The 19307-nt window shown below is 47.8% G+C and overlaps 5 protein-coding genes across 5 annotated transcripts; 3 read left to right on the forward strand and 2 right to left on the reverse strand.

Moving 5' to 3' along the window:
* Nucleotides 1-2243: 2243 nt before the first annotated feature.
* On the forward strand, nt 2244-6700 carry Pmar_PMAR003023 (hypothetical protein; the record flags this gene model as incomplete). The annotated part of the gene is made up of 17 exons (XM_002768188.1): nt 2244-4007; nt 4051-4256; nt 4301-4457; nt 4502-4625; nt 4672-4753; nt 4800-4906; nt 4945-5062; nt 5108-5225; nt 5273-5390; nt 5439-5560; nt 5601-5695; nt 5879-5988; nt 6035-6131; nt 6178-6318; nt 6360-6441; nt 6492-6656; nt 6695-6700. The coding sequence occupies 17 exons, from the start codon at nt 2244-2246 to the stop codon at nt 6698-6700; spliced, it is 3612 nt and encodes a 1203-aa protein (XP_002768234.1).
* A 5592-nt stretch (nt 6701-12292) lies between these two features.
* Pmar_PMAR003024 (glycoprotein FP21 precursor, putative) lies at nt 12293-13189 on the forward strand (the record flags this gene model as incomplete). The annotated part of the gene is made up of 6 exons (XM_002768189.1): nt 12293-12355; nt 12454-12558; nt 12621-12746; nt 12839-12913; nt 12969-13058; nt 13154-13189. The coding sequence occupies 6 exons, from the start codon at nt 12293-12295 to the stop codon at nt 13187-13189; spliced, it is 495 nt and encodes a 164-aa protein (XP_002768235.1).
* Nucleotides 13190-13329: 140 nt separating this feature from the next.
* Pmar_PMAR003025 (glycoprotein FP21 precursor, putative) lies at nt 13330-14130 on the forward strand (the record flags this gene model as incomplete). The annotated part of the gene is made up of 6 exons (XM_002768190.1): nt 13330-13407; nt 13463-13567; nt 13653-13778; nt 13840-13914; nt 13959-14048; nt 14095-14130. 6 exons carry the CDS (start codon nt 13330-13332, stop codon nt 14128-14130), a joined length of 510 nt encoding a protein of 169 aa, XP_002768236.1.
* A 197-nt stretch (nt 14131-14327) lies between these two features.
* Nucleotides 14328-17222, reverse strand: Pmar_PMAR003026 (conserved hypothetical protein; the record flags this gene model as incomplete). Its single annotated transcript, XM_002768191.1, has 15 exons — nt 14328-14580; nt 14634-14738; nt 14788-14907; nt 14950-15109; nt 15172-15378; nt 15421-15718; nt 15763-15873; nt 15926-16039; nt 16079-16227; nt 16278-16375; nt 16428-16559; nt 16606-16700; nt 16764-16905; nt 16982-17069; nt 17123-17222. The coding sequence occupies 15 exons, from the start codon at nt 17220-17222 to the stop codon at nt 14328-14330; spliced, it is 2172 nt and encodes a 723-aa protein (XP_002768237.1).
* Nucleotides 17223-17368: 146 nt separating this feature from the next.
* On the reverse strand, nt 17369-19249 carry Pmar_PMAR003027 (hypothetical protein; the record flags this gene model as incomplete). The annotated part of the gene is made up of 9 exons (XM_002768192.1): nt 17369-17372; nt 17436-17630; nt 17906-17979; nt 18108-18183; nt 18459-18541; nt 18570-18767; nt 18816-18940; nt 18988-19106; nt 19158-19249. The coding sequence occupies 9 exons, from the start codon at nt 19247-19249 to the stop codon at nt 17369-17371; spliced, it is 966 nt and encodes a 321-aa protein (XP_002768238.1).
* Between the last annotated feature and the right edge of the window lie 58 nt (nt 19250-19307).

Genomic DNA, 19307 nt, shown 5'->3' on the forward strand with positions numbered 1-19307 from the left:
ATGGGTGCAGCTGTCTCTGCAACTGGTGGGCCGAGTCCCTTCCCAATACTACATAATCCATAGGCTCTGGGTAGGCTGCATCAATACCGTCGTAAATACTCTCCACCCACACAAGCGCCAGTGAAGTCAGTATCCCTTCCGATAGCCGTACCTAGTCTTAACGTATACCCCAGATACTGCATCACCGATGTAGGGTGATGGGGCATGTAGATTGTAGTCGACACATGCTACCATCAACTGATTCCTCTGTTAGCATCGGATACCTGCGGCCAGGAGAATCCGACATCAACGACAACATACATGGATAGGGCACCATGCTACTGCCCATACAGGAGGACATGATGGGGGATGACAGTGAGAGGCATGACAGTGCATCATACTCCTGGCCCAATACGGTAGAGTCTTCATCATCATCCGTCTACTATAGGACGGTCCCATACCTAGAAACATAATCAAGAACTAGGAGTCGAAATGCGGTGCATCCCAATCGGCATGGACATGTGCGTGATCAACTCGATGTTCCACACTATTATACTCACCATCATCAATATTATGTATAACAAATGGATAGTACATAGTCGATGCCGCCCCAACATATCAAAAGATGATGATGAGAGCAATGGTGTAACAGGTCCACAACACTCTGAGGTCGAGGTGTGTGGATGTTCTAGGTGAACCCTTCCTCGATCTCCCATTATGCAACGGCCCGCACTGCGCATCATTTGTCGCGCACGCCCTAAAATAATTCCTTTCGTCCTAAGATTTGTTCTTGTGGAGCTGGTAACATTATCTTCCAGTTGATCTTACATTTCTTGTAGCTTGTGTTAAGCAACGTCAGCATGTATGGTCTCTGTGTCGCCATGTCGATAGTAGTACTAGCCAGATCGAGACATCTGGCCTTGTTTCCTATGCTCCACGCTTCCTCGTAAAGCCTTCCACTATCAACGTTGAGGTACTGTTCTCAGATTTCATGTAGATGATACTCTATTCCATCCTCCTGCAGAGCTCAGACATGGAGCTTCAAGTGGCATTCTTCGCCATCATGTTACCAGATGTCGAACCTCGTCAGTGCCCATGTTTCCAATTGCATCGAGTGGTGACCTGTTTGAAGTAGATCAATTCATCCGTTTGGGTGGAGCGGAGGGATCCTCAGTAGCTCTTGAACTCCTCTGACCCACTCCTGTTCGGCCAGTGAGACCAATACCTCTTTTCAGCGTCCATTTGCTATACTTGAGTAGTATCCTCATATTACATCTCATGATATGGCTATCGCTGGTAATGCTGTCCATGGTGGTAGGCTACACCATAGGTCAGGTCTCCATACAGACAATCACACCAAGTAACGAGATAGCCTAACTATGGAAAGTTACTACCCGTCTACAGGTCCAGAGAGTATCCTTAGAAGCGAGCCTATTCAAGTAATCTTCTCTGAGAGTGTGATTAAGTTCGGTACAGATCTAAGCACATCCTCCCTACCCAATGGATCACCTATTCTACTGCATGTAGGATGCCGTCCCATAGTAAATAGGCAGCATTGCTGTGCTTTAGTCCTCAGACGAGGTCTCACCTTTAGAATTTGGTCGATGGAGATGGGTTACGACATCCATACTTAGATTTGACGTTGAGGATAAGGTACTACTCTCAACAACCCTAACTACCGATCATTGTTGTCTCCCTGATCGATAGCTCTGGCCTGGCGATATAACTATATCCTTTGAGGTTAATAAGACTTTCACATCCTATAGGGGGAAGAGTATTGTACTTGAGGAGTAATATGGTACCTCCTATCATAGTGTTTATCTGATGCTCTGTGGACCTCAGAAAACCGCCCTCATGGACGACACAGTCACTCAACTTCTATGTCACGGAGGTCTTCAGTGAAATCGGGCACAATGCAACCGATGGAGCATGGCGGAGCGATGTAAGGAACATCTTAGCCACCTCTTCTATCGTGATGACGGTCCTCCTCTTAGCTTGGGTACCTTGGTAGAGCCTATTCCGACAAGTACGAGATGCCTCCAGATTCCATCGTGACCCTATGGACAGATAGACCTGTGGACAGGACCCTCATATCCATACCAGGCTTCCTGACTTGTGATCACATCACTATCCTTTACGCCGAGCCTCCCACTCCCCACCCCTGCTCTGTGCCTGGGTCATGGGACTTAGTCACTTGTTTCAATATTACATTACAACAGCCATTAGCCCCAGGAGAAGAGTGTGGCTTGGCCTTCTCACGTACGATGCCCTATGCTGAGCATTCGGGCGCATGGCGTGGTGAGATATCAATCACCCTTACTGGGTACATCCCCTTCCAGTTGGTATTCTATGACCATGAATATAGCCGTGAGATGTCATCAAGGCGTCTGTCGATGGCTATCCAGCACGGCCTGCCCTCGGGCACCAATCTAACCTCAGTCATCATATTAACGCCGCTTGTAGCTGAGTACGAAGCTGTGGTACGTAACAAATCTAGGGTGGTACTCAGTGGCGAGCTGGTGCCTGGTACTCGATACGTAGTACACGTTGTGCCCCCTACCCCTCCCATCATGGACAATCTTGGTATGCCATTGGAAAGGTCAACTGGTAGCTTTTATATGGCCGAAGAGAGGGCCGACCTCATGCAGGATTATGGTGCCTATCATGTGACCCAGCTCCCTCTATTCGATACATCACAAGGCTATCCACTAGTAACTAGAGCTGCCGAACGATGGTGTGTCACTGCATGCCCAGTAACTGTTGAGAACCTCCCTGAGGCTTTGAGGGTCGTCGTTGGTTATAGGCGTGATACCGGCATGTACGACCCTTGTGCGGGGATCCATCAAACGGGTAACACATCATATCTATCTCGTGGCCTCACGCAGATCCTCAACGATACCGTGGCCCATGTACCTAACGTCAGTATCATCACAGTGATCGACAGCACCCGGCCTCAATGGTATCATACTACTCGATTCGTAACAACATCCACTCTACAAGTCCTCTTATCACCAGTAATCATCGGTGGTGGTCCCCTACGAGGGAGTGATGGTGAAGTAGAGGCCGTCGTCCTGCGTAATGTATCCGGGCTGCATGTACAGCTCACTGACCCTATAATGGCGGACATACAGCTCTGGGGTAGCAGAGATCAGCTTGTTTACAATGCTACCACGGATCCACAAGGGTATCTCTTCGTGTCATCCTGTCCAATGTGTGAGCAACAATCCATCACTGTGGTAGTCCTAATCGATGACAATGTGGTCTACATACACCCCGCTCGAATCTACTTAAACCGTGGCTCCTTCCGATACGATGAAGGCGACCTACAGCACGAGGAGGAGAGGAGGCCCATACAGCTCCATGTCACCCTAATTCCAGATCGTGGGCTATATGCACCGGGAGGGGTATTGATGATGGCTGGATGGATACTCTCCTCGACTATTACTTGTCTAGCATGTCAGCCAGCCGACTTCACACCTTATGTGTTTAATCTAACAGTCACCTGGTCTCCCTCTCTACCCAAAGTGATACTCCCTCTGCCTGTTGATGGTAAAGGCGCTATAAGTCCGTTTAATATCACAGTCCCAATGTCGGTCCCTCTAGGATCATACCCAACATTCACAGTTCACAGCTGTAGTCTTGCCGATCCCCTAGTGGAGGCCACTGCCCCCCAACATGGGTGTGATATACTCGGATTGGATGTTCCACAGTTGCTCATAGCGGAACCTAGAGTGCCCATTGCTGTGATGGATTTGATTGTACCTTCTCTTACCACGGTGGATAAGGTGCCCACCTCCAACGATACGTACGTTACCATAGCTACCTACAGTGGTACACCTTTGGCTGGTACAGCAGTAGACGTTAGAGTTACTGTGCGAGGCCCTAGCAATAGTGTATCAACATGTGGCTATTCATCTGAGGACTACGATACTTATGCTGCTACTTACGAAACTAACGATGAGGGGGTGGCCAGGATCTCCCTCTTCGATGATATAGAGGGGCCATGGACCGAAGGGCAGACCATCGAGGTGAGGGGATCATCAATCCTCTGGTAATGTTATCACTTCTCAGATTACAGCGATCGCTCGTGATCCGTTGGGTGCAGTCTTGAGTCAGAGTGCGAGCATAACAATTGAGCACCCTCTGCTGAGGCTGGACCCCTTACAGCTGTCGGTTAACAATCCTATCCCCGGTATCGAGTTCAATGCATCAGCCAGAATCATACCAACAGGGAACGGTGACCTCTTCTCCTCACTGGATGGGTCTCTCACCATTCGGTATGTGCTATGCCTCCATGGTAGTAACCAGATACTCTCCATAGGTCCTATGTCGTAGATGGTGCTACATGTAAGCAGGCTAGGGCTGCCGTCTCACAGGGCCTCCAACATTATAGCTGCTCGCTTGCTGATACCACCGTCCATTGTAAGATGATGATCGACCATATGCCCACGTCCGACCTCCTTGCCATAGTCATACAGGTGAGTATTGGTCATAGTGTGGTATAGTGTACCACACTCTATAGGTCGAGACGATCGATGGTAGCCCTCCAGTGACGGCTTGTAGAGACATCGCACCATCACCACCCAAGATCACATCCTATGCTTTCTCCATGGACTCCCTAAGATGTTCAGCAGAGTTATCTAGTGGTAGCGATCCTCCTTGTGTATGGTACTTGATTGAGGAGTACATCAGAGTTCACCGTCCTGTCCCCAGTCGAGGTGGCCATGTCGTGCGCCAATCCGTATAAGGGTGCTCAAGAGCCCACCTTTATATGGTAGGATAGTCGTCAACATCGATGCGACTGTATATACCCTCTTTAGGATAACCTGGCCCGGTGGTCATACAGGTGTAGTGACTGTAGATACAGAACAAGATACGATCAATGAGGTCATTCATATAGAGGACCTATCGATCTTGGGTGGAGAACGTGGCAGTATCATCTTGATAATGTTTTGAATATTTTAGGTGACTCAGTAACACTATCAGCCTACCTCTGGCAATCAATTACTGAGGTGCCCTTCAGTCTAGTCAACAGTTCCATACATGATGAGAGTGCAACCTTACCGGACTGGAGCGGCCCTAGGTCATCATGTCGCCCCCCCTACATTGATCAGATAGCTTGCACTAGGTATACTAGTGGCGAGGCCATTTTGGATATCAAAGATTATCTGGCCCGTCCTCATCGGGCCTATGCTGATTCCTTCGACATCTATAGTGATAAAGAGGATTACTCTCCTGGGGATGAAGTATTACACCATCACGTCGTGTAACAGCCTACCGTTCTCTGATGCAGGTTATGATATCAGTTAGAGGGGGTGTGCCAAATGGCTCGGTCCTCATAGCAGTGGTAGATGAAGGTGTGATCGATCTGAAGCCCTTACCGACTCCTACCACAGTAGAGGATATCCTAGGTAGTGTGGAGAGTCGTGGCCAGTGGTTGGTTCGGTAATCACCAACAGGTATGATTGGGAGCGCATCGACAAGCCTCGTCGATTCTCATGCCTTTATAACATCATCTAAGATGCTGTGGGAGAATGCCCAACATGTATGGGATATTGCTGATGAGGACCCATGGTTTGCGGTAAGGAGAGGAGGAGTTACATCAACTAAGTCACTGATAGGTCAACTTCGATCCCTACTGGCTAGATGATGAGTACCTATCCTATCTCAATACTCCTGCATTTGAACAACCTTTAGGACCAGGCAATTATATGAGGTGATTCTTCTGATCTCATCGTGACCAGAACCATCTCCGATCCCCAGCTATACCACGCATACTCGCCGACATGACTCTAGTCCAAGATGCCCTTATGTGGAGAAGAGTATTGACGGTGGCGATGAGGTGTATGCCATCGAGCACATGAATGGTGAGCATAGCCATAGCAGGAGTCTGGTTCAGTTTCTCATCGGACGGTGGTACTGATTTAGCACCAACCCCTGCCGAGGGTAGCACACCTGATCGAGAAGCTGATGCTGCTGCTGCTCCTATGGAAGGTCCCCGAGAGGGCAGTAGGGATCAACGGCATTCACCTACTTTTGATGTTGCTCATTATAGCTACGGACCCACCTAGAACTGTGTACTTCAATTTTGTGGATCTTACCTCAACTGGGGAGGCTACTGTAACCTTCATGCTTGGTCAAGATAGGAAGAGGTGCCCTCAGTGGTATACATGGACCCTACTGTATCTTCACAAACAGATACAAGATGAGTGCTTACATGATGGGTTATGAATCATCGTCTGAAGGGTCCATGAGCATAGCTCAGTTGGCTGATGCAAGCACCTCCATAAGAGTATCCTCTCCTATTTATATGGAGCCCTATGTACCTCGATCTTTACGGTAAGTGATGCCCTCCCTTTCTTCATTACTCCTTCTAGCAGGATCACTGATGAGCCAGTCATGGGTGTTGCCGTGATAGCCACCAACCATACTACTCAGCAGCTAGCCGGATTGAATCTAACGGTAGGAGGGGCTGATGATGGATTGGTGGTGTCGTGTTGACAATATATCAGGTGGTGGTCACCAATATGTCCGATGGTATCTTCTCCCCCATGGAAGCATTACAGAGCACTCATCTACTCACCATACCAGGCAATGCTGGTGTATTGTACGCTCTATTCAAGATGCCAGTAGTAGCCACTATACACGATGATGATACTAGGAGCAATAGAGGCTGGGTAGGTGGTAGTAGAGATAGTAGTGGTGGTGTGGTCAGTTGTAGTGGGCTAGATACACTATACACTGTATGATGCTACCAGATCTGTTGTTGACGAGATGATAGTATGGGTACTGATAGGTCCGCATAGCCATCCGATCGTTATAGGGACTAGTCGGTCTATAGCGGCTCCGGGAGTGGTAATAGATCATCACACTCTAACTATGCTAGTGTACCTCGTAGTGGGAGGAGTATATTGAGCTACCTGACTTCATACCATCATCATCCCAAGTGCGGCTATCAGCGGAGTCATCCTTCTACCCAAAGGATCGTCGATCACTGTCATCGTACTGCGTTCACCCCATACAACATGTTCACCGAGGAGATGGGAGATGTACGTACAGACATCCTCATCGCTACTCTATATTGCCTAAGTAATGGTTCGGTATCATGTACCTTACTGAGTCGTAGTGGCGGCGCGGTAGGTGCTGTAAGGAGCGATGATATCATCCTAGACGATCCCCACCTGCTACTACTACCCGAGGAACTCCTCCATCAGCTCATGCACATGCACACTGTTGATGGTGTACTCAAGTGGAGCAGGAGTATAATACCTTCTGCATGCTATCTCCACATCCCTGTACTTATCTTGTTAGACTCCCCCGACCCATCATACGTCAGCATATGGCTCCATTCTCTCGCTATCATTGCCCTCAGAGGCTCCACTGGAGAACGCTTTGCAGCTGCCCGTGACATGTGGCTCGGGACAGCCATCGGGTATATTAAGGGCATCCTCAACACCTACCCTCATGCCCATCCTTACGAAGATGTTGCTAGGCTATATCATGCTACAGGTTGGATGATATTGTTCTTGCTACTGCTGCTCTGACACTGTCCAGTATAGGTTACACTCATCTTGATGGCCTACCACCTCCATACTCTAGGGTCGATACCTTTATGGAGTTATTAGATCCTAAGGATAGTATGACTGCATGGTTGTTGATGAGAGTAAACATTGGTAATATATCAAGTGAGGATGCCCAGGCAGTGCTATGGAATAACATACGAGTCAGCAGTGGCGAGACTGCGTACCTACGGTGACTATACTAAATGTAGTGAGATGAACATCGTAGATACATAGCAAGTCCAGGACTACCATCACCATTATCAGACAATCTACAGGCCCTAGCACTTCATTTGGCTGCACTTAGTGTCCAACAACAAGAGCAGCAAGCAAGTATGAATTGTGAGTATCATCATCGTGTGTTCATAGTCGTAAGCTAGGTCCAGAGCTGCTATGGAGAGTTGGAGTATGGCTAGGCCAGGGAGGTGTAGAGGCTAAATGGGGTATATACAGTATAAGGTAACTACCATACACCAGGAGCATCATCGATATCAATGCTCATGCCCTTATTAGTTTCTCTACAGAGGCTTTGCTCTTCGCCATAGAGGCCTTTACAGTAGTGGATAGTTCTATGGGTAATACCTCCCCAAGGCTTGAGGTAGGCCTCTTGCCAGCATACCATGGAGCAGCCTCATGCCCCTCAGATGAGTGTATCCAACGGGGATAATGATATTATCTGGGAGACTTCTCTCACCGAAGGCAATCCAGCCTCAGCAACGTTGTGGTTGTTGCCCCATGCCGGTAGCAGTGCTGCTGCAGAGCCCAATAGTACCGCTTATGGAGGCCCTCTGAAGTGTTACTGTGGCGATGCAGCCTACGTCTGGTACTACTGACATCAGGTGGAACGTAACCGGTAATGGAACTGCCTTCACATTCCTTACCGCCAACATACTCCCAAAGCATCCATTTACGTGGCCAATAGATAGAGGCTTCACTGTCCGCAAGTTCATCCAAGTGGGGCTAGACACATCACCCGATGCTAGCTAACTGGTCCTCTCAGCTATTCGACATGTCCACGGGGCAGTGTAAGGGTGACATGCTCACCTCAGCGGTGACGGGGCAATTAGTATGTGTCACCATTAACATCGTATCACGCGATGATGTGCGGTCGCTCATAGTGGAGGTATACCAATTGTATCAGATAGGCTATAAGCGGATCTTAGGACAAGGCATCGAGTGGCCTCGAACCTCAGGATGACAATCTCAACTCTATTGACTATCAGACTGATCCGTCATCAGGGCCAGGTCTGGCTGACTACGGTAAGCCCAGACACCATGCTGCAGCGCCGCTTCCACGACGGGTGCCAGATGGTCCTAGCAAGGCAGAGGCCCTGATATCTTCGACACGGCCGGAATCACCGTGTGCCGCATCACATTGGTGGTTACCATGCAGGAGAGTAACGAGGAGGACAGGCAAAGATACAGTGGTATGGGAAGTAGACGGGATATCTGCACACGAAGATCTCACATTGAGGTATCAGCATTGCCTATTAGAGCTCGGTGTATGTCTCCATGATCAGCTACTTGGCGGCTGCCAATGTCCCAGGGGACTATGCACTACCTCAGACCAAGTGTTATGATGTAACCAATCCAACCTACATGGGTATGTCTGGATATTCTAGGTGTGCTACTATGCTATACTATGCTCATGCTGTAACTACTAAACAGGTTCGCTATCACAGTGCCCGGCGTGATCTCGATTCCACCATCCACGACTTTGGAGGAAGCCCGTAGAGCCCTCCTAGGAGATGATGGACGGGACTGTGTTGAGACGAGACCACTAGACTCGAGCTGGTGAGGAACCTCTTGTGGTGGTAGGATATTCCCCATATGCCGCCTTTCATAGGTGTGACCTATCTACTGGGAATTGGATGTGTGGTACAGGTAGGTGTACAGATGATATTGCCACTGTACAGAGATCTTCTGACGATTGTAATGGTCTGACCTCCTGTTACGGACCTTTGCGCCGTGCCACATCTGTTGCACATGGTGCATATTGGATGGGTCACCTCCTTCTGTCAATAGTACCGATTATTTGGCTGTAGCAAAATAGATTATATATACCGTAATGCTATCATGATGAAGATGTTGTGAAGTTGTGTATGCTCATGCGCCGTATCACGATAACATCTATGTTGTTGAGCAAGCCAGTTGGATTTCGGATAGACAGAGCAAACGTCGCAATCTTACAAGTCAATAACGACAATATCAAATTCCAGCCAAAGTGCCCGGCCACGATTATCTGTTCGAATATTTCTTGAACGTTCGTTTGCTCGGGAAATGACATCTATCTCAACTGGTTGTTTGTATGCATGGATGCATAGTCTCCAACCCGGACCGGGCTTTGGTGGAGTGGTATACTTGAACCCAGGCTGATTCGTAAGATGATGGACAAGATGGAACTCTGACTAGCGATCAGCTTGTGCAAGGACTCAAGTTCGGTTTCATACACTCTCTTGAAGCTTCATACTATGATAAATTAGGATAGGAGTTTTGCCCACCATTCAACTGATGATAAGACCCACACCTGTATGTTATACGCATAAAGAACCTTGTCAACACTCATCACTCAAGAGTATATAAGTTAAGGAAATAAGTGATTTATAGCTGTCCGGTATGGAGTCCACAAATACGACGAGTACACTTGCATGTATGAGCTAATATTAATTATCCGATTATGCAGCCTGATCCTCAGAGAGCCTTGAACGCTTGCCAGAACCTGAGAGTCTTGCCGACCTTCGTCTCTTGAATGTAGGAGGGGACTTCATTTTGTTGGATGCCGTCTACAGCAGTGGACGAGCGTAGACCCATGAAAGTCTACAAGACATTTACGGGAGGCGCTGGTGTTCCAACTAAAGAGGCCGCGAGCTCCCCTTCCTCCTCCGATTGAAGTGGTGATGTTGCTGGTTCACTGACGAGCTCCACCTAACATACCCTCTACATCGTGTGCCACACCTAATACATACCCCATCGATGACGTCCTGATTGATGGCAGAGGGAGAGGCCACTTCACATCCCTCATCTGACTGTGATATACCAATACCTGATTCGGTTATCCAATACAATAGAAGCTACGCATTATGATGATGGAATAGACTTACTTCTCCGCCTGGCAGTCCGAGCCACTGCTTCACTGGTCTTTCGAACAGCAGCACTTGGATGAGCCGTCGCGGAATACCTTAATAAGCCGTCGGCGAATATTGATCCATTAAAGCATTACCTTGAAAAGTGTCGTCTGGTTGGAGGGAGCGTCAATTGGCTTAGGAGCCCGTCGGCCGCTGCCGTCAGAGTTGTGGTCTCATGTGGTGATCGCCCCTGTGATGAACCAGCCCTACCGTAACCGCTACATCGTAACTGTTACCTGATTCGAATCCTCTACCGGCCTTCTGGCCTCAGACACTGGCGTCATCCGATTGAGTGTGTCATCAAAGCGAGAGGCCAAATCAGCTGGGGACGCTAGTGAGCCAACCCTTACACTCACTAATAGAGGGAAGTATATGAGAAGAATACCATACCAACGTTATTACCATGGTCCTTCTTGGGAGCTAGGCATTCATCTACATGGAAATCGTGCACCCTAGGTGTGGCTAATTCCTACATAAATGCGGTGAACAGTACCATTTTCGGATAGATAGTAGATCCCATTACCTGGCCCATTATGCATTCAGACAGTCTTCTACTTCTACCAATAGATGATATACCTAACCAGAGATATTCCTTCTCATGACGACAAAGATACCGTATAACCTGTCTGAATTTCGAAGCTCTTGTCCGTGTATCGTTTCACTGGTATATTAGATAATCGATTCTTGCTATTGGCAGCAGAAGCAGCTGAATATCTGAACCGTTGAGTGAGCAGACCATCTAGAGGCTAGATGACCTCATAAACCTGCGGGTGGGCATAAGAGGACGAGTGACGCCGGAGCTGCTGTTGCTGCTGTTGGCGGTGTTAGCAGTGAGAGATGTACTCGTCCCTATCACGGCTGCTTCACCCGATGCTTCATCACTGATCATACTTCAATTGGTGGATCACAGGGCTATATCCATCGTGCCACATAGACTTAACACTACGATACTGTAAGACAGGAAAGTAGATATAGACATTAGACGAGGGTATGCCGGCAATAGCGACAAGATAAAATATGACAGTGAGCTGAGAGCATGCTGATGGAGCCGTATCTACTGCTCATCCAACCGGCAATACAAGGCAGCTAGTTGATATTACCTCATAAGGCGTATTACTTTCAATCGTCCGAAGTACACTAGTATCAGCGACCTTATCAATTGGGATCAGCTGTACTCCTTCACACTGTCCTTCCATGGCAGGATACCCCTGATTGAGGAACCATCTACTACAGTATACAGCCGTATTAATATAGTAATAACTCTAGCCTCTCGTAGACCTCCCTTACCATAACCCCACCATACATGACGATTACGTAAGGTATCTATATCCACACTCATCACCAAATAACTATGTGTAGAGGACCACCTCCAAAAGGATGAGTAGCAGCACATCCTGGTTCATGAGGGTTTACTGCACATAACTTATTGTGTATCATAGTATCGATAGCCTGCGATATACCATTCATAGATGGTGTTGTCGGCATAACGTGTGTCATAATGTAAATGGACTACCATCAGGCTCGTGGCTAATAGGTGGAGGATCTTGCGTTCTTGGGCGACGGCGGAGCGATGCTTCGACGTAACTCTAGATGTTAGGGTGATGTTATCAGTGTCGCCCCCCTATCACCATGGCATCTTCCACTGAGATGATCCACCTTCGCTCATCTCAAGGAGAGGTCTTCGAGGTTGAGGTAGTAATACTGTCAACACTACCCCTTACTTAATACTGTCGAGATATAGCTTGTCACCCGCTGTTTTATATTATTGGAGTTAACATTAATCTTTTCAGTCGGCAGTAGCATGTATGTCGAATTTAATCCAGAATATGGTAGAGGATGGCGGTGTAGATGAGGAGATACCCTTACCTAATGTTAAGACTGCTATATTGGCTAAGGTAATTGTTGAGAATAACCCCACGTATCACCGTTTCTATAGTCTGACGTACAACCATTACAGGTAATTGAGTATTGCAAGCATCATAAGGAGAACCCCCCTGATGAGATAACTAAACCGTTAAAGTCAACGAGTCTTGCGGAATGTGGGGTCAGTGATTGGGACTGTGAATTTGTGAACATCGAACAGGTAGGGCTGCTGCATAGCCTTGACGACCCTATCTCCACACTCTTGCTGTGCTCATTGGTCCTAGTGGTACTTACCATACTATCCCCTGTTAGGAGATCCTTTTCGAGTTAATTCTAGCTGCGAACTATTTGGACATCAAGCCTCTGTTGGACCTAACATGTGCTAAGGTAATTCGTACTCATGCTGTCATGTCATGTACTATCGTGGGAGCATCGTATGTAGGTTGCATCGATGATAAAGGGCAAGACACCAGAGGAAATTCGCCAACAATTCAATATCGTCAACGACTTTACTCCGGAAGAGGAGGCTGAGGTAAATCTTAGTGGAGTGTTCGATTCCGTTTTATCATAGTCTGTTGTTCGGTGCGTACTCCTCTTGGATGACGTGACTACTTGTCGCATGTTCAGGTTCGAGAAGAAAATAAGTGGTGTGAGGACGCGTGATATCATTACCTGCACCTGCTTGGATCACGACGTGATTAGAATATCACATATACTCAACATTTCGTTATCCCGGGTGTCTCGTTTAGTATCAGTAGTTATAGGCTTGTTCAAGTACAGTTGTACATTTTGTATTGTGGTGTATGAATACTGTGGGAAGCACTATTGACGGGGAAACAGTGAAGTTGAGATCCTCTCAAGGCGAGGTCTTTGATGTTCCGGTAATATTATATAGCATCATATGGATGTCGGGTATTATGTAGGGTGTGATGTCAGACCAATGTCGCATGTATGTCGAATCTAATCCAGAATATGGTAGAGGATGGCGGTGTAGATGAGGAGATACCCTTACCTAATGTTAAGACTGCTATATTGGCTAAGGTAATACTCCCTTTGGTAACGGGGAAGAGAAGGCTTATTGTTATGTGGGAGGAGCCGCCTTCTAGATGCTATTGCTATAATGTAGGTGATCGAGTATTGCAAGCACCATGAGAGCAATCCACCCGACGAGATAAGCAAACCATTGAAGTCTACTAACTTGGCAGAATGTGGTGTCAGTGATTGGGACTGTGATTATGTCAACATCGAGCAGGTAGTATTGTGGAGGATACAGCGTTCAGTATTAGTAATATTCAATAACGATATCATTGTAGGAGATGCTGTTCGAGCTCATCCTGGCTGCCAACTATATGGACATCAAGCCTCTACTCGATCTAACGTGTGCTAAGGTAGTACCATTTCATCCTATAGTCAGTCTATAGTCGTTGTCGAGGTTGCATCGATGATCAAGGGGAAGACTACCGAGGAGATTCGTCAGCAGTTTAACATCGTTAACGACTTTACGCCCGAGGAAGAAGCACACGTAGTACTGGTTGCTAGTTGGGGTGAACGATTTATTTCCACTTCAGTTACGTGAGGAGAATAAATGGTGCGAAGATGCATAGGGACGATCTTAGTGACAGTTTTCCAGTGTGCACAAAGCTCTATGGATGTTACTTGTAAATGCCAGTGGATGGGTTAAATGAGAATATTCTACTTGACGTTGATTGTTCTGACTGATAACGCAATATCATCAATAGCTGAACAGTAGATATGTATGAGACAACGTCAGTAGCCACTTGGACTAGTTGGTAGATTAAGTTCATTTCTGCTGTACGTCCCCTTGAGAGGCCTTTTTTACAGAATCTCTCACTGCCTGTAGTAATGCTCCAGCTTGGAGCTTGTCCATATAGCATTGGACCTTACCACTCTGGGCTAGCATACAGGCTACGGCCACAGTACCGCCATGGACAGCAAAAGAAGAGGGCAGTGTGGCTATCACCCCACCTGGCTTCATCGTCTTCTTATCACCACATCCTAGTTCCTCTAAAGTTGCTTCTTTCCTATCGAGTAACCTGAATAGCATCAGGCGTTGAGTGGTACTCGAGCTATCATGTTTGGTTATTACTGGGCTAGAGCCTCGAGGCTAGGTATCTCGATGACTTGCCTCTTATCCTCAGCAACTCTATTTAATAATGGTAGAAGAGCAGGGGCACCATCTTGTCCAATACGCCTGGGGAAATCGAGTAGATTTGTGAGAGTAGAGGAGGAGGAGTAGGTACCAATTAGGAGGTCCCTTAATAGCGTTCTCATCCTTGGGATGCTTAATTTCCACCAATTGGAAGGCGCGTACACCCAAATTAGCTACTCGGAAGGGTGATCTCGTCTTGGCCTTCACCATCCTGAGCGTTCGGGGTAAGGCTAGAAGGGTGTATGTATATTACTTAACCGCTGCCTTACTGAGAAGGAACACCTTCTTAGGCTGATCCTTCCTACACCAGAGTAGCTCGCTAGGCAGCATATCCTCAGTGACACCATAGAACTCTCGTATGGTATCCAGGGACTCTTTCGGGCATGGATAGTACTCCTTACAGATGGGCTTGGCTGAATGAGATGATGATGATGATGATGACGATGCGCACAGGCATGAAGCATGATTATCGTACCATCAACAGCAGCAGGCCGGCCTCCACGACGCTGCTCGGGAGCATGCTTGTCAGTAGCTGCTGACTCCTCATTAGAATCAACAGCGTCGTTAGACACCTTCTCGAAAGCTGCTACGAAGAAGCCTCCCGCATTGATATCATGAGGGAAGAAGCGTCGGCAATGATGTAGTTGGGCCTTGATGGACTCGTCAGTAGGAGGCCACATGCCTGACAATAGAATAGAGAAGAGAGGATGACAGTAGGGCTTACTGGATAACATCTTCTTTTTATATTGATCAGGAGTATCCTCATATTTATCAATATGGGTAGCGGCATCACCAGGTGGGGAAACAGTCCAGGTTGATAGGCCAGGTCGTCCGCCTGAATACATCTCTCCACGAGGAGCAGCGATACTATAAGTAGCATGACCAACAGCTGGTCCCGCAACCAACTTCACTTCGCCATTGAAGTTGGCCAGGGCAGCAGCAACTACTGCCTCGTCCTCAATGGGATTAAGACTACAGGTTGAATATACCACTCTACCGCCAGGCTTGGCGAGCTCCAATCCCTACACGACAAACTTGAACGAGTCGCTAAGTAATACAGGAGTACCCGGAGTAAGATTCGGAACTGCCTATGATGGATAGCAATGCTGTTGCCAGTCTTCCACTCCCTCCAGATGTCAGGGTTCTTACGCATAGTACCATCACTTGTGCATGGGACCTGTCATCAATGGTCCTCAACAACAATGGTAGTGACCGTAATAGTGGCCTACATCACAAAGAACTCTATCGAAGAGGACCTGCTTGCCTTCCTCGTCCCAGAGTACTGGGAAACAGGATGCATCGAAGTTGACAACTCCAGAAGCAGGAGAGTTCAATCGCAGGACCTGAACCACTTCTGTTTGCATATCAAGTTGGGGGATTACTTGATGGGCTAGCATATTGGCTCGTTTCCATTCTATATCATTAGCAAGCACTAAGCCCTCTGGGATGGAGAACTCAGGAGAGCATGACGAACTGCTGCTGCTGCTGCTGGTGTTACTCAAAGACTCTATCATCTGACATGTCTTAGAACCTAATCACAGCAGCTGCCAATTAGCTCAGCCACTAGTATTATTATCATACCAGGAGCAGCACACATATCCATGACTGTGAGATCAGGCCTGTCTATTTTAGCGAAGAGTGCTGGTATCATAGATACGGCCTCTTGACGGGCAACACACCTATACAGAGGACAACTCCATTACACCAACTCATACCTCTCACCCCTTCTACCCTCTAAGCTCCTGGCTGACGAACCATTGTTTCAACTCCTTCAACTCGGCCTTCTTCTTCACATCTTTCCTTCCTAAAGCATCCCATTGCCAGCATCTCCTTGGTGTAGACTCTTTGAAGCCATCAAAGTACCTATAAGTAGGCGTATGATAACTCATATTATAGAAGTGATTCTTACCAGTCGAGGGCCCTGGACTGCATACCCTTCTTCACTGTCTCATCCACATCATCATCTTCCCCCATAGCGGACTGAGTGGGCTCCTTGGACAACTCCTGAATAATAGTGCAAACAGATACTACGGGGGTGCCTATTCTGGCTATCGGGCTTGAAGTTACCTCGCAACGATTGGCAACATCCCTCCACAGAGGCGAACTTGGGTTAATACGTATCGAAACTGGTAAAGGGGTCTTCATGGTCTCCTTCATAGCATCAAAGTCCTCACGAGACTTGAACAAGCCAGGCATGTTGGAGTAGTACCTATGTAAGTGATATTCCATGGAGGTATAGAGAGAGTGGTCTATTGATGTGATCATCATGAAAAGGCTGCTAGTACATCTCCCACTGCTCATTCTCCATATGTATAGGATCTGTATTACAGCTACTCCAGCCGTTGTCGGCCTTCTTATCTCCTTTCTGTTTGTCTACTACCAACATCCGCATCATCACTCCAACTTGCCCACTATGGATCACTCACCCTCCTTAGCTGCTTGTTCCGAGGCACCTCCTTGTTCTGTCTTGCCTCTCTTCTTCCATGGCTTGTACTCCGACTTACCGCGGCCTGCACGCTTACCCATTTTAGAGGAGACGAATAAGGATAGGAATACTCAGAAACTACAATGGATGAATGTGGACGGGCTCAGTGTAGTGGAGAGCCGTATAGTGAGACAAGGAGCTCAGTGATAGCGTTATCGCGATACTATAACACAGCTCTATACATCCACTAACTGAAACATGAATTGGACTCAGAAACACATGTATCCCCAAGCTTCGAACGTCCATCAATACACTCAGTATACCCCTCTCCATTAGCTGTCGCTTGATGTAGGTAGTTGAGCTTATCAGTAGCTGTCCTCCAGTTCTTACTCGATAGGGGCACGACCCTTGGCCACCCTGCCTTTGCTATCAATGCATGCAGCCTTAATTTAGTGTAATTGCTCAGGTCTCCATCTAGTGCAAAATCATGACCACTCAGACAGATGTACCTACTGTATACTCAACGGCGATCAAGCCAAGATGAACCATGTTACACAGTTGGGGGGTCGACAGTCGCGTCGACAACATCAGCTAAGAATGGCCCCTCCCGACAGCCAACACGACGTTGACCATCGTCTGTGGGACCACCAAGGACCGCTAGTATATCATGGGCATGTGGTGATCCTCGAGACGCTGAAGCCTGATTGGTGGGACCTTGCCGCAGTAAGAAGTTGGTTCTCGACCAACAATGATGCGACTACCTCCATCAATACTGAACATGTACTTGATGATAGAAAGCTGATAGGGGTCTTCATCTCGGAGATCAGCTGGTAACTTATCCAGATCATCACAAAGTACCTGACCCCAGCTGTTGATTGCTAACAAGCATATACCCACTTGAGCTTCTGTTCGGCTCACAGGCCGTCGCAATGCTATACGCGAGTAAACCATGGATACTGCTATCCGAGAGGGTATGGTGTCCCTACCGAGCCTTCGACACAGTTCTTCATAGCGATCCTGCTCAGCAGATAGGACTCCGCATATCGAGGGACACTAGTACCTCTAGTACGAAAATGAGCTCGGTACATTGGTCCGAGAAAGAGGGTGGTAGTAGCCTCAGAGATCGCAAGATAACGGCTACATCTCTAACATCCATGGAAGTCGTCATCCTATCCTGGAGCATTCGGGAAACCATACGGTGTGAGGTAACCCTAATGAGGAGGGTACCACAGGCCTCTGCTGACTTGAAGAGTCTACATGATGATATTTTTCAAGTCTAGATCAAGACTGTATCCCCGGTCGGCCAAGTCCCCACAAGCTGCCAGCCAATCGCACACCTCAGTGGTACTCCCTGATGCTCTTCTAAAGGCTGATAGTGGAGGATTGGCCCCAAGCCGAGCCAGGGCCGCAGAAACCCGACCTAGAAGGTACGCAATAACCCTGCTTACGGATCGGGAGCTTATAGAACCCGGCAGTGAGATCTCGTCCCAGTCGACAGCACTGAACATTTCCTCTAAATAGGCTCTCTGACCGATCCACTGGAGGTCTAGTATAGCCACGGATATAGTGAGATCACACAGGGAGGGAATGGGCAGCGGTCCATGAGTTGGGTACCCAGAACCACCTTGGGGTGTTAATACGAATATCTGAACAAGAGTGCCAGGACTTGGATAAGAATCTGCTGCCATCATTACCTTTCCCATCCGACTCTCCAATGCTTCATGGAGGCTAGGATGGACTTGTTCGAAACGACCATAGACGAAGGCTACATGACATAGTTGTTCGGGGTCTAGCTGTCCAATCTTAGACGCCAGTACGTCTAAAATGGAGATGCCAGCATCCATATCCTAACTTTATCGCCCCTACCAGATGCCTTTAAAAGGAGGAGATCATGCCTCATTCGTAGGCGGGCGAATGCTAGTAAAGCATCGACGAGTACTCCAACAGTGAGTGTATGGATCACACCACTAAGGTGTACCCCAAGCCTATGCATCATCATCAACTTATGCCACAGCCAACAGGTGTACTGGGCTTACCGATCGAAAAGGGCCACATCGCTTATACTAGCATCAGCAAAGGCAGTAGCTAGCCGTACTAGGTCCTTCCCAGTGGCAAGACTCAACTTCATGGATACTGTCCGAGATACTAATACAAAGAGGGGGACCTAGCCGTAAGTGATACAGTCA

The sequence above is a fragment of the Perkinsus marinus genome (genome assembly GCF_000006405.1).
Source record: "Perkinsus marinus ATCC 50983 genomic scaffold scf_1104296969090, whole genome shotgun sequence".
NCBI classification, from domain to species: Eukaryota; Perkinsozoa; order Perkinsida; family Perkinsidae; genus Perkinsus; species Perkinsus marinus.